This window comes from Macaca fascicularis, chromosome 11 (assembly GCF_037993035.2).
Source record: "Macaca fascicularis isolate 582-1 chromosome 11, T2T-MFA8v1.1".
Lineage (NCBI taxonomy): Eukaryota > Metazoa > Chordata > Mammalia > Primates > Cercopithecidae > Macaca > Macaca fascicularis.
Genome location: NC_088385.1, coordinates 107,186,769 through 107,213,441, shown reverse-complemented (window position 1 = coordinate 107,213,441; position 26,673 = coordinate 107,186,769). Strand labels below are relative to the sequence as shown.

Below are 26,673 nucleotides of genomic sequence, written 5' to 3'. Positions count from 1 at the left end.
AGCCCTTCGTAACTTCTGTCCCCATTCTTGAAGGTAATGGAGTCAGTTGGACAACTACAAACGGAGAGAGAGACGTATGCTGAAAATCTGAAAGGAGGGAGTGCCATGTGGCAGCAGAGGATGCAGTAGATGTCAGAGCAGGTGAGACCTGACCCTTCAGCCCCCCACCTTATATAGATCACTTGATCTTTCTAGGCATCTGTAAAATGGGAAGACTATAGCCAGAGGTGATCATGGGTCTAGGCTATGTGGAGGCAGGGTCAGAGATGGAGATGGTAGCCCATCCAGCCACCAGCCCCTCTCTTCAGGGCCCTTTCCTGCTGTATTTTGGGCAGGTGCGCACATTGAGAGAGGAGAAGGAGCATAGCATGAGTTGGGTATAAGAACTGGAAATGAGCTTGGCTGAACTGAGTAACCAAATGGGTAAGCTGGGACTGTGGTGACCTGGGAGCAGGACTGGTATCAGAGCGCTGTGGGGGTGGCTTAGAATGCCCCAGGGAGATGGGTGGATGGAGGGCTTTGGGGCAGAAGGAAAGAGGTCTGTGCCAGGAGTTGGCAAGTCTCGTAATCTCCATGAGCCTCAGTGTTCCCATCAGCAAAGAGGGAAGTGTGCCCATTGTCAGCCATCCACAGTTGTCTCTATCAGAAAGTGGCGGGAAGACTGGCTAATATCCGGGTGCAAGGAATCATTAGCAGGGAGGCCAAGTTTGGGGAGCCTGAGAGGAGCTGTGGACCAAGAGGAGGGTTTTTTTTTTTTTTTGAGAATCCAGAGGCCCTTACTGTCGCTTCCTTTCTTACCTGAGCCGTGCCCCTGGAACTCCAAGCAGGGCCCTCCAGGTTGGAGCAGCAGCTACAAGCAGAGGCTGGCCACCTGCAGAAGGAACTGGAGAGCCTGGCAGCTCCAAGCCCAGGAGCAAGACACTGAGGGCTTCAGTCACCCGAACCAGGAGTGGGAGGAGAGGCTGCTGGAGCTGCAGCAGGTGGCCAAGCTCTTGGGGGAGCAGGCAGAGTCGCACAGACAAATCTTGGAGACCATGCAGAATGACTGCACCACCATCAACCGCGTGCTCACCCAGAACCACGAGCTCAAGGAGCAGCTGTCTGAGCTGCAGAATGGATTCATAAAGCTGGTGCGTGACCCCATCAGGAGAGCCTGCCCTCCTCCCTAGCCCTCCCGACCTTTGTTTTCCCGCCCATAAAATGAGGCAGTGTACCCCTAATGTGAGATGGTACTTCTGAAGGTACCTGTGAACCAGAGCCCTGCTCTGATGGCTGTGGGGAAGAGGGAATGATTTTTCTAACCTGCCTCCACCCTTCCTGGTGCCATGGGAGGCAGACACCAAGTTCTAGGGTCTCCAGCTGCAGTGGATGGCTGCCGATTGCTTCTCTCTGTCCAGACTAACGAGAACATGGAGATCACCAGTGCAATGCAGTTGGAATAGCACGTAAAGAGGGAGCTGGGAAAGAAGCTGGGCAAGCTAAAGGAGACGGTAACACTGCCCCATCCAAGAAGAGCTGGAAGGCGGGCACCAGCCTCTGGGGAGGGGAGGTGTGAGGCCAGAGGCAGCTCCAGCCTGGGGGACAGGTGACCCCAGCACCCTCCAGGGCAGTCCTGTGACTGTTTCTTGCTTCCTGCCCTCTGACTTTTAGTGGTGGGCTCCTCCCAGGTCTGAACATCATCATCCCGGCTAGAGTCATGGAGCCCCCCAAACATAGGGAAAGAGACGGTGGTATAAGAGGCTCCTCAGAGTCAAACTGGATTCTGGCCTTGGCTCCCCTCATCACCATTCAACTACTTTGCATCTCTAAGTCTCAGTTTCTTTACCTTAAAAGGGAAGTTAGCACCTTCCTTGCAGAGGTGCTGAGGATTAAATGAGATAATACGTGGAAAGCATTAGGCATGTGGCACAGTTAGCAGATGGAGGTTGGCTCCCTCTGCTTTTCCATCAGTCTGTGGCCTAGTTTAAATGGTGGGAGGAAGGGTGTGAGATTTAAGTCTGGGTGTAGGGGATCAGTCAGTGTGGTTGGAAAAATTGTAAGATGAAGTTATAGGATATAGACACAAACCTTCTTGGAAGGCCAGAAGGTCTGCATAGCTTCAGTAAAGGATTTGGCTGAAAGCAGCCTAATCCCCTTTACCTTGAGTTGATAGCAGTAGAGCAAATAACATGGGAATGTGGCGTAGTTTATCTGAATAGCTTGTTTACTCATGTGGTCCTAAGACCAACCTTTGATTATCCGCGAGTGCATGATTGCTCTCTACTCGGTGGTCGGCAAAGTTAATTACTCACAGGTGTGTTGACTCAAAGCCTTTGTCATTAAGTCTGTGCTGAATAAATGCCCTCAGGGCCAGCTAGTCAAGGCACACAACTCTTTTTGTGTGTGGCCTGGCCCCTTAGCTGCTCTGTCACTGAATATCGGTGTCTGAGTATGTTATTCATCCGCCATGCAGCTGGGGTCTGCAGGATAGACCCTTGCAAGTGGTGCCCTGCGGGAGGCACACTGTGAAGGATCACAACGGACCCCTCAACGAAGATGAAAAGAACTGTGCAAACAGTAAGTTAGTAAGTCATTGATGCCCACTCGGAATTTCCAAGTTTGGGGGGATTGTTCAGGCTAGGGTTTCATCATGGGACAACAGTTATCAGCTTAACAGAAACAGTATATAAAAGTATTGAAACAGCTGCTTAAAGCTAGTGGAGCCTTGGTTTCACAGGCTCAATTAAGGGACCTAATGCAAACTGTTGTCTCACAAAACTCATGGTTCCCAGAAAAAGGAACACTAGACGTAGAGCTCTGGGAACAAGTGGGGAGAGATCTTAATCAACATCATGCGCAAGGGCAACAGATCCCAGTATTATCTTTAATGCTATGGGCCTTAGGGTGACCCTGGCTCTGTTATACACAGAAGAACCTAAAAAGGGGAAGGAGGAGGAACCGTCACCTGCCTTACCACCTCCTTTTCGCTCAGCCCTGATATCAGCAGACCAAAATAACAAAGAGGAAATGGAGGTTTTGCCTGAGCCCCCTCCTGCAATAAATAGGAAAAAAGACAAGAGCTACGCTACAGCTATGGGACCCTTTCTTAGGCAAGAGGCATTAAAAGGGGAGCTCTTAGCCTGCCTGGTAATGCAAGGTTGACAAGGCAATTGGGTATATAAACCTATTTCTTTTAACGTTTATAAAAAGTTAAGAAAAAGCATTAGAGGGCCGGGCGCGGTGGCTCAAGCCTGTAATCCCAGCACTTTGGGAGGCCGAGACGGGCGGATCACGAGGTCAGGAGTTCGAGACCATCCTGGCTAACACGGTGAAACCCCGTCTCTACTAAAAAATACAAAAAACTAGCCGGGCGAGGTGGCGGGCGCCTGTAGTCCCGGCTACTCGGGAGGCTGAGGCCGGAGAATGGCGTAAAAACCCGGGAGGCAGAGCTTGCAGTGAGCTGAGATCCGGCCACTGCACTCCAGCCTGGGCGACACAGCGAGACTCCGTCTCAAAAAAAAAAAAAAAAAAAGAAAAAGCATTAGAGGTTGAAGCCGTGTGGCCAAGCTGGTGGTAGGCAGAAGGAAATGCTTGGCAGCAAAGGAAGCTCGTACACCTGGAGCCAGCGAGTGCTTCCAGGAACTCGGCCTGCACAGAGGTAGCAGTGACAAGGAGCCAGGCCCAGCACACCAGAGCTGGTCTGCTAGGGAGAGGCAGGAGGCGTGCACGAAGGTCCACTCGGCTGGCAGCAGCTGCCCAGCGGCAGCAGGTTGAGGGAGCAGCACAGACAAAAGGCAGTGCAAGTGCAACATGGCCGCCGCCCTGGGACCCACCTGCTAGACGCCCAGCTCCGCAGGTGGCCCACGGCAAAATTTCACGTGTTCCTTGTATACAAGTGACATCCCGGATTATAATTCTCTGCTAAGATTTAAGTACAATTTAAGAATTTAAAACACCTCTTTCTAATAATGGCCACTGTTGCTTTTACACTGTTTCCCTGGAAAAGCAAGACAGAGAAAAATTTGTGTTTACAATACCAGCTATCAATAATGAAAGGCCAGCTTTCCCGATTTAATTGGAAAGTGCTTCCTCAAGGAATGCTAAACAGTGCTGCCATGTGTCAGTATCATGTAAATCAAGCTTTGTTCCCCAGCAGAAAAGAATTTCCTGATTGCAAGGTTATTCATTTTATGGATGATATTCTACTAGCAGCCCCAACGGAGCCAATGCTTTTAAGTTTGTATACCTCTGTCACAAAGAATGCACAGCTGAGTGGTTTAATCATTGCACCTGAAAAAGCACAAATGTCCTCTCCTTGGAAATATCTTGGGTACATACTTACTTCCTGGTCAGTAAAACCTCAAAAGATTAAATACTAGCAACTTACACACCTTAAATGATTATCAGAAATTACTAGGCAATTTTAATTGGCTTCACCCCACCTTGGGCATTCCTACTTATAAGCTGCAAAACATGTTTTCTATCTTAAAGGGCAACACAGTCCTGGATTCTCTCAGATATTTAATCCCAGCAGCAAAAAAAAAAAAAAAAAAAAAAAAAGATGGAAGAAATAGAACAGGCTATTTCTCAAAGACAAGTAAATCTCATAGATCCAAAATATTCTGTTCAATTGTTTATTTTTCCCAGTAAACACTCCCCTACAGGGTTAATAGGACAAATGGCTCCAGAGCTATGTTTTTTAGCGTGGGTTTTTTTGCTCACATACCGAGACTAAAACACTATCTCCCTATATCCAGTTAATCAGTAAAGTCATATATTCAGGCTGCAGATGATGCAGTCACTTGCTAGGTTGTGATCCTGATATCATCAGGATTTCTTTAAATAAAAAGCAATTCAAAGCAGTATTGCCCTTATCGATGGACTTCCAAATAGCACTCTCTGATTACACAGGTCAAATAGAGCATGTCATTCCTGCTAACTCCTTCAGTTTATCATACTCCTATGATTTTCCCTACAAAAAGAGTTCACTTCCCCATAAATGCTTTAACACTGTTTACTGATGGTTCTAGTAAACATGGAAAAGCAGCAGTCTGGTAGAGACCACATAATTCCATCACTCGATCTGGATTTACTAGCACTCAGAGAGCTGAGTTTGGGGTCTTGATATTGGCTTTGGAAACTTTTTCCACTCAGCCCCTCAATATTGTTAATGACTCTGCTTACTCTGTTTTTTTACTGCAGAACCTTGAGACAGCCCTAATTAAGTCCACTCTGGAGTCCACCCTGTGTGCTCTTTGACTTCAGCAATTGCTAGATCAGTGTACACATCCTATTTTTATTACACGCATTCAGGGCCACAGCTCACTGCCTGGCCCATTGATTTATGGCAATGATCAAGCATACCTTCAGGTTGTAACATCACTGCTTGACCAAGCCACCCAATCACATCAATTTTTCCGGCAAAACTAGAGAAACTTGTCTAAACAATTTCAATTTACCCAGAGGCTGGCTAAATAAATTATCCTGCAATGCTGAGATTGCCAGCTCACAGGCATGTCCCCTCCTTCAACAAGTGTTAACCCTAGAGGATTGGCACTTTATCAGTTATGGCAAACAGATGTTACACACATCCCTGAATTTGGAAAACTTAGATATGTACATGTCTCCATTGATACCAATTCTCATTTAATTAGTGTACACGCCCTTCCTGGAGAGTCTACTCGATATGTCATTAAACATCTTCTTTTAACTTTTGCATTTATGGGGCAACCCATAAAAATTAAAACTAATAATGGTCTAGCTTGCGCCAGCTCACAATTTCAACAATTTTGTCACACGTGGAACATCCAACATTCCACAGGCATCCCATATAATCCCCACGGACAGGCCATAATAGAACGTGCCCACTCTACCCTTAAAAATATGCTCAAAAAACAAAACAGGGGAGTATGGATAAGGACCTTGCAACGCTATTGGCACAAGCCTTATTTACCCTTAATTTTTTAAATTTAGATGATAAATTTCAATCCACTGTAGAAAAGCACTTTGCTAAAACCTCTCAAGACATAAAACTGCAGTTTTATGGAAAGATGTAAACAGTAATGTATGGTGTAATCCAAGTGAATTGTTAACTTGGGGAAGAGGGTATGCTTGTGTTCACACCCCCTCAGGTCCTCTTTGGATTCCAGCACAATGCATCAAACCATACCATTACGTGGCTAGGACCCAACCTGGTACCAGAAATGAAGGAAGTGACCCTACAGGACTCGCTGCCCTGGATGATGCGGCTTCCTCGGACGACACAAGCCCTGGACATTACCTGGGGGATGCTGAAGAAGGCAACTCAGGAGGCGGAATGAATCCTGCTCTGGACACAGACACCATTCACTCCAGATAATCTGTTCCTTGCTATGCTCTCTGTTGTACGTTGCAACTCATATAGGGTATTGATCCTTCATATGCTCTTGCTTTGTCTGCAACCTATACCTGCTACACTCTATTGGGCTCATATCTTAGATCCACCTTTCTTTCACCCTGTCACCTGGGCAGACACCTCCTTCTCAGCCTTTAATAATGTAACTGCTTGGCTAGGAGGGATAGATTTACCCCCAGTGGGGTCCATCATTAATGGCACACATTAGACTAAGGTGCCAGGTATCACTACATATCATCCCACTATCCTCCCACTGTGTGTATGTTATAAAGGGTCTAACCCTTACTGCGTACCTGCCCAAACACACTTATGGCTACATCATGACAAAGGAAATGTCTTAACATTCCTAGCTGCAGGTAGCCTCAAACCGGGCGATGCAATCAATACCACTTTCCCAAACATTCCTTCCTGTGCTAAAGAACAAAGCTGGGAAAGTAATGGATTCCACTTTAGCTGGGAGGTCTGTCATGGGGAACAAGCCTATACCCTCCAGTTAGGCAATTGTAACATCTTAGACTGGAGGTCCCACAGCCATTTGCAGGGAAACCTTACTGATGTCCTCATCCATCATGGCATCAATCACAGTTTTGTAGCCACATCCCATTCCCCTATGATTTGGGCCGATGTGGGGGTGGATATTTCCGACCCCAAGTAAAATCCATGCCACCCCAAGACACTCTGTGGTGCCTGGGACATCTTAGCACCTCCTTTGACACCTGGCATGGGACATACCATAATTCCAGTCACAACTATACTATAACCTTTATTCATAATCACACTGATCAGTGCCTGATTTGCACTACCCATCCATATGTTTTCTTTATAGGAACTAATATTTCTGTTATACCCCGAAACTCCACGTTTGTGACCCAGGTGCAGGGACAGACTTGGTTTGCCTCATGTATTACTAATTACAATATATAATTTAAATATTACTAGAGTCATGGTATTAAGGAGACAATCTGAGGCATTCCCACCAGTCAATTTGACATGCGATTGGCAAGGTTCCTCTGCCCTTGCCACCTTAGAACGTGCCCTGTCCCAGATCAGACCCAAAAGATTCATAGGCACATGTGTAGCCTTTATAGTCTCAGTCATAGTCATCCTAGTAACTGCTAGTGTGGCTGTAGCATCTATTACTGAATCAGGAAAAACAGCTGCTTTTGTAGATAATTTGGCCAGAAATGTTTCTAATGTACTTCTCTTACAGCAAGGTATAGATCAAAAGATTCTTGCACATCTGCAAGCCCTTGAGGCTGCCCTTGGAATATGTGGGGGAGCGACAAGATGCACTGGCATTCCAACAGCAGTTAAACTGTGACTGGGAGCATAAACATATCTGTGTCACTTCTCTACCGTGGAATCAATCAATACATAGTTGGGATGAGGTGAAACAACACCTCTGGGGAACCTTTCATGACAATTTAACAGCAGACATAAGGCAACTTAAAAATACAATTTTAGAATCCCTTCATACTGTAGATCTATCTACACACCCAACAAACAGCTATATGGAAGGGTGTGCAAGATCGTCTCTCCTGGATAGACCACTGCTCCTGGGCATCACTCCTTGAGTGGAAAAGAATGTTGCTAATTATATTCATGTTTGTCTTATGTTATTTACTAATTTTAGGATGCAAAGCCGGAATAAGAGCAATGACCACCATTGCTGACAGACCAGTTGTTGCACACACATGTACTCTCCAGCTAACAAGACTGAATGCAAAAAACAGAAAAGGGGGAGCTATAGGGGATCAGTCAGTGTGGTTGGAAAAATTGTAAGATGAAGTTATAGGATATAGACACAAACCTTCCTGGAAGGCCAGAAGGTCTGCACAGCTTCAGTAAAGGATTTTTCTGAAATCCTTTTTACCCCTAATCCCCTTTACCTTGAGTTGATAACAATAGAGCAGATAACATGGGAATGTGGGGGAGTTTATCTGAATACCTTGTTTACTCATGTGGTTCTAAGACCAACCTTTGATTATCCGCAGGTGCATGATTGCGCTCTACTTGGGGGCGGGTCGGCAAAGTTAATTACCCACAGGTGTGTTGACTCAAAGCCTTTGTCATTAAGCCTGTGCTGAATAAATGCTGTCAGGGCCAGCTAGTCAAGGCCTGCAGTTGTCACAACTCTTTCTGTGCATGGCCTGGCCCCTTAGCTGCTCTGTCACTGAATATCAGTGTGAGTATGTTATTCATCCGCCATGCAGCTGGGGTCTGCAGGACAGATCCCTGCAGCTGGGGAAGGAGGCATGGGACTCTGGGAAAGGGAGGCAGTCACTTAGGCCTGGAACCAAGGGGCCAGGGGCCTGGGAAAGCAACAGAGCCACACAGTGACCTTGCTACCCCATTTATGGGCCAGCCACCACCTGCCCTCACGCCCAGGGTCTTTCTGCAGATGGAGCTGAAGAGCCAGAAGGCTCGGTCTGCAGCAGCAGCAAGACCAGTACCTGAGTCACCTGCAGCAGTATGTGGCCACCTATCAGCAGCTGACCTCTGAGAAGGAGGGGCTGCACAACCAGTTACTGCTGTAGACCCAGTTCGTGGACCAGCTGCAGCAGCAGGAAGCTCAAAGCAAAGCAGTGGTCAAGATGGCCTGCCAAGAGTTGCGGGAGACCCAGGTGAGGGAGTTGCTCAGGGCAGGGCCCTGAGGGGAACGACCTGGCAACCTCTGTGCCTTCTCACTCTCTTTCTTGGCCCCTTAGGAGTGCCTGGAAGCTTTCAGCCAGCAGAATGAGCAGCCTCAGGCCCAGTTGAGCCTCATGGCTGTACCTGGGGAAGGTAGCGGAGACTGCTCACAGAAAGAGAGCCCCAGGAGGAAGGGATAACTGTTAGCAGCATAGGATTGAGGAGTTGAACAGACTTTTAGAACAGCTGGTCATTATGCCAACCAGGTGTCCACACTAAGTTAGGCACCACTATGGTGACCTCCTGGGAGCAGGGGACCACCAGGTTGCCTAAGGATGGTGAACTGGTCCAGCTCAGAAATGCAGCAGGTCAGAACTCCCGTGCCTATTGGTAGTGGGACTGCACCTGGGCAACACGGCAAGATCTTGGCTCTTTAAAAAATAATGAGGCCGGGCACGGTGGCTCATGCCTGCAATCCCAGCACTTTGGGAGGCTGAGGCGGGTGGATCACGAGGTCAGGAGTTAAATCAAGACCAACCTGGCCAAGATGGTGAAACCCCGTCTCTACTAAAAATACAAAAATTAGCCGAGTGTGGTGGCAGGTGCCTGTAATCCCAGCCACTTGGGAGGCTGAGGCAGAGAATTGCTTGAACCCAGGAGGTGGAAGTTGCAGTGAACGGAGATTGCGCCACTGCACTCCAGCCTGGACAACAGAACGAGACTCCATTTCAAAATAAAGAGCTGCTCATTCCCCGCTAGGGAGGGACTGGCCCAGGGTTACACAGTGAGAGTGGGGGCAGAGGTGGGCCCACTCTACCCTTGTTGGGTTGTCTGAGGACCTCTCTGGCCACCCCCAATAGGAGATGGACTGGACAGTGAGGAGGAGGTGGAGGTGCCTCAGCCCATGCCGAGCATCCTGGAGGACCTAGAGAGCCAGAAGGCCATGGTGAGCCTGACTCCCCCTGCCCCACCTTTGCTGCCTCCCTCCGTGGTCCCTCCCACACCCCCTTCTGCTCTTGGGTTCCTGGCCTTCTGATTTCTCTGGACCCTCACCCCTTCCCTGGGAGCCAGTGGTCAGACACCATTTCACCTGTGACTAACAGGTGCGCCGTCTGAGGCCCCCCAAGGCAAAGACTGCTCTCCACCTCCCTGCCCTGTTTGTCCTGTGTGTCCCCCTATAAGAATGCGTACCTCTTGCCTGCAGGGGGCATTTTTCAACTCAGCTGTAGCTAGTGCCCAGGAGGAGCAGGCACGGCTACGTGGGCAGCTGAAGGAGTGCACTGCCAGCGCATGGCTCATCTGCTGGCCTCGGCCCAGAAGGAACCTGAGGTGGCAGCCCTAGCCCCAGGAACTGGGGGCAATTCCATGTGTGGGGAGACCCACTGGGCCCTGCAGGCGGCCATGGAGAGGCTGTAGGTGAGTGAGTCCAGGCATGGGCCAAAAAGGGTTGCGGGCAGGCAGGTCGCTGCCTTAATGTGATCCCATTATTTTGGCTCCAGAGCCGCTTTATGGAGCTCATGCAGGAGAAGGTGGACTTGAAGGAGATGGTGGAGGAACTGGAACATCGCTTCATCTAGCTGTCTGGAGAGACAGACATCATCGGGGAGTGGGAAGCCAGGGCACAGCAAGGAGAGCTGCACATCGGTCAGAGGGGCCCCAGCGTCTGAGCCCTGTCCTCCTGTAGGAGAGTACATCGCAGTGTACCAGAGCCAGAGGGCAGTGCTGAAGGAGCAGCACCAGGAGAAGGAGTGCATCAGCAGGCTGGCCCAGGACAAGGGAAGAGATGAAGGTAGGGCGTGGAACATCTCTGCAGGGGTGGGGGTGGGGATGGGCTCAGGCACAGGCAGAGCAGCTGAGTACCCCTCCCTCCAGGTGAAGCTGCTGGAGCTTTTTGCGGCTTGTGAGCGACTGCAACGAGTAGCATGGAAGATCCCTGGCAGCTGCCCAGAACCCTGCTGATGAGCCCACTCCAGAGGTCCCAGCCCCCCAGCAGCTTGGGGCTGCTGACAAGCAGGGTAGTGAGTAGAGCCCTCAGGCAGGGTGGGCACACAGGAGGGCTCGCACAGCGCCCTGCCTCCCTCTCTCCAAAGATCTTTGCGAGGTGAGCCTTGCCAGCAGCGGGGAGCCTGTGCAAGGAGAGGCAGGGAAGGGTTCTCCCTGCGGTAACCCCACTGTGCAGCAGATCATACCGCTGCTTTATGGAGATGCAGAACCTCCAGGAGCACCCAAGCTTGGGCAGCAGCCCTTGCATTCCTTTTTTGTACCAGATTGCCGAGAACGATGAGGTGAAGATCACCATCATCTAAAAGCCGGCCACTTTCAGCAAAATCTGGAGAAGTGGGGCTGGAGGCTCTGCCTCTACTGTGTCCCTACCACCCCTTCCCAGTCAACCCTTTACCCTTACAGTAGCAAGCATAAGACCCCTGTCTAATGTGGAGAGACGGGTGGAGATGAGGTGAAGATCACCATAATCTAAAAGGCCACTAAATAAAATAAATTTTAAAAAGGTATGGGATTTTTAAAACATGTATGGGATTAAAGAAGTTATGGGATTTAAAATGTTATGGGATAAAAGTTATGAAAGTTATGAAAAGTTATGAAGCCGGACACGGTGGCTCATGCCTGTAATCCCAGCACTTTTGGAGGCTGAGATGGGCGGATCACTTGAGGTCGGGGAGTTCGAGACCAGTCTGACCAACATGGAGACACCCTGTCTCTACTAAAAATACAAAATTAGCCGGACGTGTTGGTGCATGCCTGTAATCCCAGCTACTGGGGAGGCTGAGGCAGGAGAATCGCTTGAACCAGGGAGGCGGAGGTTGCAGTGAGCCAAGATTGTGCTGTTGCACTCCAGCCTGGTCAACAAGAGTGAAACTCCATCTCAAAAAAAAAAAAGGTATGAAAAAGGGCATAAAAAAAGGATAAAAATGTTTTAAAAAAAACCAGGCCACTGTCAGCAAAGCCTGGAGAAGTATGGGGCCAGAGGCTCCGTCCCCATCATGTCCCAGCCACCCATTCCCAGTCACCCCTGTACCCTTACAGTAGCAAAGTAAGACCCGTGTCTAATCAAGGGGAGGCAAACATGCAGACCCTTTCCCTCCTTGGCCAGAGCAGACTCCTTAAATTTCTGGATGATTATTGTTTTCAGAGTCAGGCTCATAGAATTGGCTTGTTTGGAGGAGGCCTGATGGCCTCCTTAACTCTCACCAAAGGAATTTTTTCCTTAGGGGGGCTCCCATCTTCTTACTCAGAGAGGCAGCTGAGGCAGGACAATGGGGCTTAATGAAGACCAGGTGAGGGCACAGGCTCTGGGGTGGCCCCCCTTCCTCAGTGTACATACTGTAGCTGTGTAACATTTTGTATATTCCAGTGATAGGGCCACCTCCTGTATCATACATAGCAGAGGTTGGGGCTAGCATATGGGGAGGAGGTTCTAATAGTTATTTGGGGCTGGAAAACTTATTTATTGATAGCATAGGGGAAGGAGACAGATGGGGTTGCGGCACCGTGGTGATGTGACTCCTGTTTATTTTGCTTTTTATTTTGGAATGTATTTAGCCACATACTGCTTGACCTGGTGTACTCCTGTTTCCCTCACTGGGTCATGAAATTTGTGCCACAGAACGGGGAGCCCCAAAGTGTCTGAGCATGTCCAGCTGGGGTATTGGGGACTTTCCAGGCCTGTTACCTGTATGCTGCCTGGTAACACCTGGGGAATTCCACAGGGACTGCCATAGCGCCTATGGGGGACCGTGGGGCCCTGACGGCCAACAGCCTCAGAAGCCTGATTTAGCAGTGGCAGGGAAGGCAGGTGCCAGCATCCAAGGGCACTGACTTCCATCTAGCCCAGGTGTCTTCCATTTTGTTCCCCTGGCTCCCTCGCCTGTCTGTGCCTGGATGACCCGTAGTGTCTCTCCAGGTTGCCAGCTGCCCTGCAGGCGCCCTCCAATCTGAGTTCATGGCTCTGCCCCCTAGTGGCCAGAGCCGGCTTCACAGGATGAGAGCCTGCTAAGCTCCAGAGGCTTTCCAGGACATGTGTCCCTTGGAAAGGATGTGGTCTTTTCACCGCTCCCAATAGCACCCTCGTAGTGGGTTGGCCCTTCCCTCCCCTGAGCTCCACAGAGAACACAACCAGCAGAGGACACATTCTCTGTCACCTAGCAATGGGTTTTATTCCCAGCCAAGGGACAGCAGGACTGGTAGAGACTTGTCAGGCCACACAGCTGTCTGCACAGCACCCCCATGCTTGTCGGGGGGCAGGAGGGATGGTGGGGGCTGGCTGTCCACAGGCCAGGCATGACAGGGAGGCTCACTGGAGGTGGTGGACTTTGGATGGTGATTGTTGGGGGACAGTGTTCTCTTGTAGTTGGACCACAAGACTCCACAAGGACAGTACAGTGACTGATTCCCAGCGCTAGAGGCGAGGCAGTCAGCCACGTGTAGGGGTGTATACATATATATGAGTATTCAGAGAACAGGGCAGGGGCATATGACAGAGGGGGCACAAGTTTTCCCCAACAGTCATGCCTGGATGTGTCAACTCACCACTACAGATGAAGGGGGCTGGTTTTGGGGCTAGGGGAGCCACTGTCAAGTCACAGATCAGTCGTCCAGGCAGTCTTGGAAAGGAAGGTCTCAGAGAAGAGGAGGGATCTGTTTAGAGGTGGAAGAGGGCCCTGGGGCTCTCAGGGTGGGATGGACTTACCTGACCCCATTGGCTGGCAGTTGGGGAGAGAGAGTAAACGGAAGAGAGAAAAGCGAGGCGAGAGCTGGTAAGGCAAGCGCAGCGTGCTGCAGCAGTGGTGGGAGGGCCAGGGAGGGGAGGACACAAGTGCGGATGTGGCAAGATTCCTGGAAAAGAGGGGCTAGAAGGGAAAGGGGAGGAAGATAGAGGGAGGAGCCGCAGCTTCACAGGTAATGCCTGGCGGCTGCGGCAGCCCTCCCCACCCACACATGCTGGCCTCTCACACGGCACCTAGGCTAATGCACCCACAGTTCAAACTGATACTCAGCCCCCTCAGGCTTCCCACTTGTCACCCTGTCTTTCAACCCACTGGCCCAGGGCCACTCCTGGCTTTGGGGAGCCCTACACAACAGCCAGCAGGCCTGACAAAGAACATTGCTTGAACCAGGAGGATGAAGCTAAAAGGGATGCATGGCTGGAGGGAGTGCTCGAGTCCCCTCTAGGCGGTCAGAAAGCCCAGGACCCTGTGAAGGGACCCTGGGGGAAGTGGGGAGGGCAGGCAGCCGGATGCCAGTGGCCATAGATTTACAAGTCTAAGAGGGGAGCCTCAGCTGGTTGGGGGGCTACAAGTCGCATAGGTGAGGCTGGGCCCTTCCTGCTGGAAAAAGAAGAGCGAGAGCAGCAGGGGAAGCCTGGCTAGAGCTCAGCCAGACCAGTAGGCACTGTCGTCCCCTTGGCTAAATAGCATAGGCGACCCCTAAGAGCAACAGGCCAAAGTGCCTGAGCCCACTGGCTGGCTATGGTCCTTCAGCTGGGGCCAGGGACACTGCCTTCAGTCACACGCTAGCAGGTATGAAGGTACCTGGGAGGGAGGCAAGACCCTACACTAGCAGGTATGACGGTACCCAGGAGGGAGGCAAGAGAAGAAAAAAGACCTGGCTCGGTGGCTCACGCCTGCAATCCCAACACTTCGGGAGGCTTAGGCGGGTGGATCACCTGAGGTCAGGAGTTCAAGACCAGCCTGGGCAACATGGTGAAACTCCGTCTCTACTAAAAACACAAAAATTAGCTGGGCACGGTGGCACATGCCTGTAATCCCAGCTACTTGGGAAGCTGAGGCAGGATAATCACTTGAACCTGGGAGGCAGAGGTTGCAGTGAGCCGAGATCGTGCCATTGCACTCCAGCCTGGGCGACAAGGGTGAAACTCTGTCTCAAAATAAAAAAAAAATTAATAAATCTTAAAAAATTAGCCAGGTGTGGTGGTGCACACCTGGGGTTCCAGCTATTTAGAAGGCTGAGGTGGGAGGATTGCTTGAGCCCAGGAGGTTGAGGCTGCAGTGAGCCATGATTGTGCCACTGCGCTCCAGCCTGGGCAACAGAGCAAGAGCCTGCCTAAAAACAAATTTAAAAAATTTTTTAAAATGAGAAAGATGGGAGGAGGGCGATTGCATTTGATTTTTTCTAAACTTTAATTGAAATTTAGCTTTTCCTTCCATGGTGAATGTTGCTAGGAACAAACCCCATTAGTGTTAGCAGCACCTGTTACTTTGTTACCAACAGAAATCACAGATATTCTCATATTACACTGCAGCTGTTGCAGACATCTTGAGATAGCATTTTTGCTCATCATTACCTCAAAATTATAGTAATTAGACCCAACTTTGGATCTTGTTCTTTAATGTGCCAATAAAGCATATCATGTAATATCACAAATATTTTCATAAACTTTATTTTGATATAATTTATTTCCATTGCTCTCTGTATTTTGTACACTTAAAAAAAAAATCTATTCCGAGCAGTCCATAGGCTTCCTCAGATACCAAAGAAGTTCATGGCACAAAAAGGCTTAATGATGCTGGGGTCTAACCCAGAGTAGGTTTGCTGCCAAAGTGAGGTCCTGGAAGCATTCAAATGCAAAGAAATGTGTTTCTGTGATTTTCCATGAGACACTCTCTCTCCACCTCCCTTTCGGGTAGGATACTTTTATGGGCAGAACCTGGTCATTTTCCTAAGAAGATGAAGGCTTTGTGTACAAAAGGGGGTAGAGCCCAGGATGGCTATGGCCCAGAGGTGAAGATTCCAAAGTCAGACAAATAAAGGGGGTATCTCTTTATACTCAGTAGAAATGTGGGGCTGAGGAGGGGCAAGGCCCAGGTGAGCTCCATGAAGAAGGGTTGGGGTAGGAAGGTAGAGGGACAACTCTGGGAATTGGAGGTTGCAATGAGAAGAGATCGTGCCACAAAACTCCAGCCTGGGTGACAGAGCGAGACCCTGTCTCAAACAAACAAACAAAGAGGCTTCCCGAGAGTCGTTCTGTTATTTACAACATTTTACAAAACAATGTAGGTAAAGAATAAGGCTAATCTATATCAGAGAAACAAAGGCTACAGCTGCCTAGGTTGTAACTGCCTGTTTTTTGTTTTGTTTTGTTTTGTTTTTGATTCAGGTGCTACAATCACATTCCTTTAAGGCTGAGAATATTTTAAAGTTCCAACAATTCATATTTGGAGTTATTTTCTTTTTCTTTTTTAAAAAATTGAGACAGGGTCTTTCTCTGATGCCCAGGCTGAACTGCAGTGGCATGATCTCAACTCACTGAGGCCTGTGAGATCAAGTGATCCTCCTGCCTCAGCCTCCCCAGTCATTGGGACCTCAGGTGTGAGCCACCACACCTAACTAATTTTTCTTATTGTTTGTAGAGACTAGGTTTCACCATGTTGCCCAGGCTGGTCTTCAACTCCTGAGCTCAAGCAATCCTCCCACCTCAGCCTCTCAAAGAGGTGGGATTACAGGCATGAGCCACCATGTACAGCCAGAGTTAATTATTTTCACAGTGGAAAGTTTCTTTGAGCCAAGTTTGAGAATTGCAACCCTGAAGACATAGATTTAAGTTTCCTTGAATATATGCTCCAACTAGCAGCAGTTACAGTTGGTTTGTTTTGTTGGTTTTTGGGGTTTTTATTGAGACAGTGTCTTGCTGTCGCCCAAGCTGGAGTGCAGTGGCATGATCATTGCTCACTGCAGCCTTGACCTGCTAGGCTCAAGCAATCCTCCCTCCTCAGCCTCCTAAATAGCTGGGGCTACAGGCTCAAACCACCACTCCTGGCTAATTTTTATATTTTTTTTGTAGAGTCAGGCAGGGTTTTACCATATTGCCCAAGCTGGTCTTGAACCCCTGGGCTCAAGAAATCCACCCACCTCAGCCTCCCAAAGTGCTGGGATTACAGGGAGGAGCCAACAAACCTGGCCTGGCCACAAGTAGGTTTTTAAAGGAAAAGAGGGCCAGGCATGGTGGCTCACACCTGTAATTCCAGCACTTTGGGAGGCCAAGGCGGATGGATCACTTGAGGTCAAGAGTTCGAGACCAGCCTGGTCAACACAGTGAAACACCCTCTCTACTAAAAATACAAAAAAAGTTTTAGCTAGACGTGGTGGGGGGCGCCTGTAATCCCTGCTACTCAGGAGGCTGAGGCAGGAGAATTGCTGGAACCCAGAAGGCAGAGGTTGCGGTGAGCCAAGATCGCACCATTGCACTCCAGCCTGGGCAACAAGAGTGAAACTCCATCTCACAAAAGTTCTTAAATTGCTTACCAAGACTTTAAATTGGTTCATTAAAATAACATAAGCTATTTATTGGCTATATGTTGTTCTTTGTAACAGAAAATCCAGGAACATGAAGATAGTGAATGAGGGTATACTGTGCAACTTGTGGTAACATTTTAAGTCATTTGGGCTAGGCTGGGTGGCTCACACCTGTAATCCCAGCACTTGGGGAGGCTGAGGCGGGTGGATCACTTGAGATCAAGAGTTCGAGACCAGCCTGGGCAACATGGTGAAACTCCGCCTCTACTAAAAATACAAAAATTAGCCAGGTGTGGTGGCATGTGCCTGTAGTCTCATCTACTTGGGAGGCTGAGGCAGGAGAATCACTTGAACCTGGGAAACGGAGGTTGCAGTGAGCCGAAATCACGCCATTGCATTCCAGCCTGGGCATCACAGCAAGACTCTGTCTCAAAACAACAAAAAAAACCAAAACAAAAATAAACATTTTAAGTAATTTGTTAGCTAGTCTGGAAACTACAGGGTAAGAGATAAAAAACCAAAATGCCTTTAAACAACCCTAGACATGGGTGGGAGAATGTGACTTATGTCTTATTCTCATGTCTCTCTGGGTCTAATACATTTTATATACCTCACATTTTCCAGACTACTCTGAGCTACTTTTCTTTCTCATAGTCATTCTGTTTTCTCCAGTTAAGTTATAAAATCTAAAAACCCTTCCCAAAACAAAACAAAAGTTATAAGATCTCTTACGCCAATCAAGTAAAGAATATTTTATAAATCTTACATCATAGAGCAGCCATCGTTTCTATTTATCTTTCATCCTTTAAAATATGCTATTTTCAGACCAGGCATGCTGGCTCACGCCTGTAATCCCAGCACTTTGGGAGGCCAAGGCAGATGGATCACCTGAGGTCAGGAGTTTGACACCAGCCTAGCCAACATAGTGAGACCCTGTCTCTACTAAAAATACAAAAAATTAGCTGGGCGTGGTGGGACTCTCTTGTTGTCCCAGCTACTCAGGAGGCTGAGGCAGGAGAATTGCCCAGGAGGCAGAGGTTGCTGTGAGCCTAGATTGCGCCACTGCACTCCAGCCTGGGCAACAGAGCCAGACTCCATCTCAAAAAAAAAAAAAAAAACGATTTAAGTTTCTTTTTCCTTTCCTCATGACTTACATACCCTTTGATCAAGATTATTCTTGTTCTTGGCTTCAGCTACCATTATTTGTAAACCGGAATTTCCACCCAAAACTATAACTTTACAAAATTTCCACTGAGAAATCCTCAGAAAGCCTTAACAGCAAGAAATTCAGCAGGATCTTATCTCCAAAACTGCCTGTCCAACTATATTACTTAACTAGTAGTGTGCCCCAAGCAAAAACCTCAATTACCCTCAGTGTTTATCCTTGATTTAATCTCTAGCATATGTCCTTTACCTTCTTTCACCTCTGATGATACTGTCTTACCTCTCACCTGAAATAATGCCACCACCTTCTCAATGCCCTTTCTGCCTCCGTTCTATTCTCCATCCTCTGAACTGACAGCATAATTGTCTGTAAATATTTTTCTAACTCAGAAATATGAACATCTTCCCCAATTTACCCATCATAGAGGTCTTCAGGACTATTTCCTATAAAATGATGTCTATGTATTTACATTTACAAACTCATCTCCCTCCAACCCTTTTTTGTTTTTGTTTTTTGAGATGGCGTTCTGCTCTTGTTGCCCAGGCTAGAGTGTAGTGGCGCAATCTTGGCTCACTACAACCTCCACCTCCTGGGTTCAAGCAATTCTTCTGACTCGGCCTCCCAAGTAGCTGGGATTACAGGCACCCGCCACCATGCCCAGCTAATTTTTGTAGTTTTAGTAGAGACGGAGTTTCACCATGTTGGCCAAACTGGTCTCTAACTCCTGACCTCAAGTGATCCACCTGCCTGGGCCTCCCAAAGTGTTGGGATTATAGGCCTGAGCCACTGCGCCTGGCCGAAACTCATAGTCTTGTCTGGTGAATGTTTAACAACTAGATCTCTAGGAGAAAAAGCCCTGCTTTCTGTGTTGTAAATACTGTCATCATGGCTAATTTCAAACTACCCTTGTGGACAAAAAGAATCAAAGTCTATAAACTATCTGAAGATATTTATTCTGAGTGAAATATGAGTGACCATGGCCCATGACACACAGCTCAGGAGGTCGTGAGAACATGTGCCCAAGGTGGTAGGAGTGCAGCTTGGTTTTATACATTTTAGGGAGGCACAGATATCAATCAAATACATTTAAGAAATACATTGGTTTGGCTGGGCGTGGTGGCTGACGCCTATAATCCCAGCACTTTGGAGGCTGAGGCAGGTGGATCATGAGGTCAGGAGTTCAAGACCAGCCTGGCCAATATGGTGAAACCCAGTCTCCACTAAAAATACAAAAAATTAGCTCGGTGTGGTGGCATGCACCTGTAGTCCCAGCTACTTGGGAGGCTGAGGCAGAAGAATTGCTTGAACCCAGGAGGCAGAGGTTGCAGTGAGCCAAGATTGCACTACTATACTCTAGCCTGGGTGACAGAGTGAGACTCTATCTCAAAGAAAAAAAAAAAAAAAAACATTGGTTTGGCCAGGCGCGGTGGCTCACGCCTGTAATCCCAGCACTTTGGGAGGCTGAGGAGGGCAGATCATGAGGTCAGGAGATTGAGACCATCCTGGCCAACATGATGAAACCCTGTCTCTACTGAAAATACAAAAATTAGCTGGGTGTAGTGGTGTGCGCCTGTAGTCCCAGCTACCTGGGAGGCTGAGGCAAGAGAATCGGTTGAAGCCGGGAGGCAGGGGTTGCAGTGAGCTGGGATCGCGCCACTACACTCCAGTCTGGCAACAGAGCGAGACTCCATCTCAAAAAGAAAAAAAAAGAAAAAAAGAAATACATTGGTTTGTTCCAGAAAGATGAGACAAGTCAAAGGAGGGGATCTTCCAGGCTATAGGTAAATTTAAACATTTTCTGGTTGACAATTGGTTGAGTTTGTCTAAAGACCTTGATGTTCTTTCTGGTTAAAAGATTGTGGAGACCAAGGTTCTTTTGAAGTCTTAATGTGGCTGCCCTTAGAGACAATAGATGACAAATGTTTCCTATTTGGACCTTTAAAAGGTGCTAGATTCTTAGTTAATCTCTTTAGGATTGAGAGGGGCTGTAAGAAAAAGACCTAGCTATGTTAATAGAGATTCTTTATAGAGGCAAATTTTCCCCCACAAAGATGGCTTTGGGCCATTTCAAAATATGGCAAAGGAATACGTTTTGGGGTAAAATATTTTGACTTTTTTCTTTGTCACTGATAAAACAGGATGAGGTAAAGAAGCTGGCCAAATCCCATCAAAACCAAAATGGTCATGAAAGTGACCTCTGGTCATCCTCACTGCTCACTAAACACTAATTATATTGTATTTGCATACTAAAGAAACTCCCATCAGGGCCATGACAGTTTACAAATGCCATGGTAACATGGAGAAATGACCCTATATAATCTGAAAGGGGGAGGAACTTTGAGTTCCAGGAACTCCCTGCACCCTTATTAGAAAACTCATGAATAATGTACCTTTTGTTTAGCATATAATCAAGAAATAACCATAAGTATAGTTGGGCAGCCCATGCTGCTACTCTGCTTATGGGGTAGCTATCCTTTTATTTCTTTACTTTCTTAATAAACTTGGTTTCACTTTACTCTGTCAGCTTGGTCTTGAATTCTTTTCTGCAGAAGGCAGGAACCCCAATTTGGGAGTCACCCTACCACAACCAACATAGCTACAAATATCTGCAGAGTTAGGTTTTGATATGGACAGGAGACGGAAATACTGGGTAGAAGAAGGTAGTTCCCTGGCAAACGACCTACTCTCAAGCCTGGAAACCCGCAACCCTAAATGGGAACAGGCATTTCTGTTTTTGTGCTCAAAAGTTGCGTTTTGGCCTGCCACACCCCCCATATCTTGTATTCATAGAAACCCCAAACCCCAGGCTTCACAATCAGACAAGCAGACAAGGAGATGAACAGAAGAGCAGAGAGAAGTAGTGACTGAACTCCAAGAGGAGTTCCTCTCGGGGGCGGTCAGAGGAGATTGGCCACTGGGTGGCCAAACTCCAGGGGAAGATCATCTTCCCACTCTATCCCCTTTCTTGCTTCCCATCCATCCTGTTGAGAGCCACCTCCACCACTCAATAAAACCCCCACATTCACCATCCTTCAAGTCCGTGTGTGACCAGATTCTTTCTGGATGCCTGGCAAGGACCTGGATACTAAGAGGGCACTGAGCTGGTTAACACTTAAGCCACCTGTGGACAACAAACCTAAAAGAGTGCAGTGTAACACATGCCCACTTGGGCTTCAGGAGTTGCAGGTACCCACCCCTAGACGCTACCATGGGGCCAGAGTCCAAAAGTGCTTGCCCCAGCTTCTGCACTTGCCCATCTGTGTGCTCCTCCTCCTGTAAGGGGTTTGTGTGTGCTCGGTGGCCGAACAGATGAGTCACAACCCTGTGTACTTCGTGCATTGCTGTTAGTCCTGTGAGTGAAGTCAGGGAAACCTGCTTCAGTTTTAAATTCAAGCCTTTGATTTCAGGGTCCATTCTTTTAAAAAAATTAAATGGATTTATTCACATCTTTGAAATAATACCTGCACTATAAGTCTGTCGCCAAATGAATTACTCCTTCCTCTGTGTTCTTATAACACTTTGCTTGTTTTTGGTAAAGTTATTAATATCTAGCTTTATTGAGCTTGGTATATATTAGGGAATTTGTTAAACAGTAGGTACTGATAATATTATCTCTTAATACATGAGATCACTGAAACTGAGAAAGATTAATTAGATGAAGTTTACACAGTCACAAAGTGGCCAGCATTTGAACCAGAGTCTACTAACAGAAATGAAAGTCTAAGTAACATGAATCTGCCTTCCAAGCCAGGTCGTTAACTCTGATGGCAGGAACAGAGTTTTTTTGTTTTTATTAAGGCAACCCCAGGATACTTGAACAGTGCCTGGTTTATAATCTATGATAAATGTTGAGTGTAGTTGGCCGGGTGTGGTGGCTGACGCCTGTAATCCCAACACTTTGGGAGGCTGAGGTGGGCCGATCACATGAGGTCAGGAGTTCGAGACTACCCTGGCCAACATGGTGAAACCCCGTCTCTACTAAAAATACAAAAATTAGTCTGATAATCCCAGCTAATCGGGAGGCTGAGGCAGGAGCATTGTTTGAACCTGGGAGGCAGAGGTTGCAGTGAGCCGAGATCATGATGCTGCACTCCAGCCTGAGTAACAGAGTGAGACTCTGCCTCAAAAATAAAATAAAATGTTGAGTGTAGTCAATCTACACATCTTTCCAGTCTTCAAAAAGGGCCAGCTTATTGGACTACATGTAAACTACCTCCCACCTAATCCCCAAGATGTACAACCACACATCTTGCTAATACATCCCTCAGGGGTGGTACAATTTCTTTTCCTGTTGTAGATGTCACTAATGTTAAAAGAAAAACTTCAGCCAAATTAAAGGAGTTTAATTTAACAATGAACGATTCGTGAGTCCGGCAGCCCCCATAATCACAGCAGATTCAGAGAGATTCCAGCACAGCCACATGCTGGAAAAAGATTTCTGGACAATAAAAGGAAAGTGAGGTCCAGAAAATGGAAGTGAGGTACAGAAACAACTGGATTGGTTACAGCTCAGCGTTTGCCTTATTTGAATACAATCTGAACAATTGGCTACATTTGGCCAAAAACTCAGTGATTGGCACAGGTGTGGGCTATGGTTGGTTTATACCTCTGCTTATTTTCGTAAGTTTATGATGTACAGAAAAACCTTTAGGCCAAAGTCAATTATGTAAGGAGGTAGCTTTAGGCTAAACTTAACACTGAGTGATTTTTTTTTTTTTTTTTTTTTTTGAGACAGTCTAGCTCTGCCGCCCAGGCTGGAGTGCAGTGGCTTGATCTCGGCTTACTGCAACCTTTTTTTTTTTTTTTTTTTTTTTTTTTGAGACGGAGTCTCGCTCTGTCGCCCAGGCTGGAGTGCAGTGGCGCGATCTCGGGTCACTGCAAGCTCCGCCTCCCGGGTTCACGCCATTCTCCTGCCTCAGCCTCCGGAGTAGCTGGGACTACAGGCGCCCACAACCGCGCCCGGCTAATTTTTTGTATTTTTAGTAGAGGCGGGGTTTCACCGTGGTCTCGATCTCCTGACCTTGTGATCCGCCTGCCTCGGCCTCCCAAAGTGCTGGGATTACAGGCGTGAGCCACCGCGCCCGGCCTTTACTGCAACCTTTGCCTCCCAGGTTCAAGCAATTCTCCTGCCTCAGCATCCTGAGTAGCTGGGATTACAGGCGCCCGCCACCACGCCCAGCTAATTTTTGTATTTTTTGTAGAGACAGCGTTTCACCATGTTGGTCAGGCCAGTCTTGAACTCCTGACCTCAAGTGATCTGCCTGCCTCGGCCTCCCAAAGTGCTGGGATGACAGGAGTAGTCATTTTAATCCCTGAAAATGTTAGCTCTGTTTGGGGCTGGGTAGGGCAGAGCTGTAGAATTGTAGTAGTTTTCCCTATTTTAACAATTTCCTTCCTTCCTTACAGAAATTTTCACATGATATTTACATCTTTAGGTACAACCTAGTGAAGTGGGTAAGGCTGCTGATTAACCTATTTCACAGATGACTAAAATGAAGCTAAAAGTAAAGAAATTATTTTCCCCCGGATAACAGCTAGAAAATACCAGAGCCAGGAGTTGAATTATAGGCCTTCTAATTCCTAGGTCCTAGACTATTAGGAACAATTGTCAACCTTTACTTCCTTTAGGATAGCAATAACCAAGGGAAACATTAAATTGCCACATTCAGGTAAGGGAAAGGCTGAATATCTTAGAAAAAGAAAAAAACAAACAAACAAACAAACAAAAAAAAAGAAAAACCGAAGGAAGAATATGAAGAAAGGCGAGTAGGTCAAGAGAGCAAAGCAAGCAGAGGAGTTAATGGCCGATACTTAAACCATTCTGAGGAGGCCGGGTGCAGTGGCTCACGCCTGTAATCTCATCACTTTGGGAGGCGAGGCGGGTGGATCAGGAGGTCAGGAGTTCGAGACCTACTGGCCAATATGGTGAAACCTCGTCTCTAATAAAAATACAAAAATTTGCCGGCAGTGGTGGTGCGCACCTGTAATCCCAGCTACTCAGGAGGCTGAAGCAGGAGAATCGCTTGAACCCTGGAGGCGGAGGTTGCAATGAGCCGAGATCGCACCACTGGACTCCAGCCTGGGCGACAGAGCGAGACTCCTCTCAAAAAAAAAAAAAACAAAAGCAAAAAAAAAAAAAGTCTGAGGAAATGAAAAAGGGAAGTAGGACGTAGATAAATCAGCCACGGATCAGCGATGGAGGCAGGAACAACATCAGCGGAGGAAGGAGGGAGGAGGGAGCATTAAGGCCAAGACGGTTGGTGGATTGGGAGTCAAGGCCCTTGTGTCGCGATGTCTAAAAGGGACACTGGCGCCAGGGCCGCAAACCTCCCGCCCCCGCCCAGAGCCCGCCCAGAGCCCGCCCAGAGCCGGCCCAGAGCCGGCGTTGGCCCCGCCCGGCCTCGTGCCGGCCCCGCCTGGAGCCGCCCCGCCCCCGCCCTCCCCCGAGTCTCTTAGGTGATGCTGCAGCCAAGATGGCGCCCGCGGCGGCTGTGGCGGCCTGAGCGCGATGCTCCGGGTTCTCGGCGGCGGCTGTGGCCTTGGCCGGGGCCTCGCGTCTCTCCCGGTCGTGAGCGATCAGCGCCTCTCCTGTGGCCGGGCTAGCCGGGACAGAAAGGAGACGACCACGAAGAGAGGAGGCAGTGAGCAACAGGACGAGAGCGCGTCGACTCCAGCCTCGGCACCATGGCCGGGATCATCAAGAAACAAATCCTTAAGCACCTCTCCAGGTCAGTGAGCGCCTTGGACGTCGGCGCCAGTCGGCCTCCGCCCCAGCCGGCACTGGAGTCAGCCTGCGGCTTCGGGGGCGGCGGCGCATGGCGGCTGTGCGGGAGGCGACCTTCGGACTTCCCCGCTCTGGCCGGGGCAGAGGTCGTGGCCCCGGATCTCGTCGCCCCCGGCGCCGGGGGCTGGCCTCACGAGTCGGTCCCTGACGCGTCCTGCCCCCGGGCGGGGGCGCGGAGGAGCGCGGAGCGTGGCTGGCTGGGATCGCTCCCGGCGCGGCGTCTGGGGGCGTCCCGGGTCCGCTCTGTGTGGTACTGCGCGGAGGCTGGTGGTGGCCTGGTGTCACCCAGGTGCCTGGTTAATGTGCGGGGCTGCAACTCGAGCTCGGTGCTCGTTCCCCTTGGAGCAGAGCGGTTCCGTTAACCGAGGGCTTCTGGCGCAATGTGGACTCTTAGTGGAGGCTGTGTTCTCAGTAAAACGTTAACCTTGTGATTGTTCTTCTGAATTCCTCCCACCTTGGCGTTCCCGCTCTGAGGCATCAGAGGGTGTGCCTGTTTGCACAGTTAGGATTTGTTTTAGGTAAATAAGCAGAGTTCGCAGCTTTGGCGAGTTCTTTCTGGAGTCATAAGACCCACATCATTCTTACTGAACTTTTTTTTTTTTTTTTGGTTTTTGCTCTTTTTCCTCTGCAACTCTAAAATTCAGGGAGTTAACATCTGTGGTGATTAAACCCAAGACATGTCATTCTCTCCATTTCATAACGCGATTTTAGTCAGAAACATGACTCAGTAAAGCTGGCAATTTGTTACTGCTCTTGGCTTCTCCATGTTTGTCTCAAGGCAGGCTAAATGTAAGATCTTGTTCCAAGTTGTTACCAGCGAACTCAAAGCGCTTGGTTAGGATACCTTTCTGTTCTATTTGTAAGTTAATTTTAACTGATTTTGGGAAGACACTTGGTATGATGATAGACTCGTATAGTAAACATAATTCTTGATTCCCCAGATTGTCTTATACCACAGGTTATATATTGGGAACAGAATTACTACTTGTGTGATTCAGCAAATATTTTCCTCACTTATAATATTGAATAAGACATAGCACTTTTTAAAAAAAGTAGCAAAGTATAGCAGCGTGTGTGTGTGTGTGTGTGTGTGTGTGTGTGTGTGTGTATGTGTATATATATATATAGTATTTTTTAATAGTAGAGACGGGGGTTTCACCACGTTGGCCAGGCTGGTCTCAAACGCCCAACCTCAGGTGATCCGCCCTCCCGGCCTCCCAAAGTGCTGGGATTGCAGGTGTGAGCCACCACGCCCTGCGTGAATGTATATTTCTTAATGTTACCACTCATTGGAAAGTTTCTTTTAAAATTATATATATGGTCCAATTCTGAACTATCTTATTTTGGAAGGTTTTATCTATTTTTAATTTATGTCCTCCAGCCTTTCTCATACCCAGCTCCACAAGAAAATTCAGATCTGCAGAAAATGATTTGAATGCCTATTTTCTCACT

At 48.3% G+C, this 26,673-nt stretch overlaps 1 protein-coding gene and 1 pseudogene across 2 annotated transcripts in view; both read left to right on the top strand.

Annotated features, from left to right (window-relative positions):
- The window catches only part of LOC102141298 (golgin subfamily A member 2-like), a 43,105-nt pseudogene extending 31,593 nt beyond the window's left edge, over positions 1 to 11,512 (top strand).
- A 13,370-nt stretch (positions 11,513 to 24,882) lies between these two features.
- Positions 24,883 to 26,673, top strand: part of BLTP3B (bridge-like lipid transfer protein family member 3B) — a 112,818-nt gene continuing 111,027 nt past the window's right edge. For both annotated transcript variants that reach the window (XM_005571975.5, XM_005571976.5), the window contains exon 1: positions 24,883 to 25,165. In XM_005571975.5, coding sequence (XP_005572032.3) covers positions 25,122 to 25,165 — 44 coding nt within the window. In that variant the 5' untranslated portion in view covers positions 24,883 to 25,121. The remainder of the gene's footprint in view (positions 25,166 to 26,673) is intronic.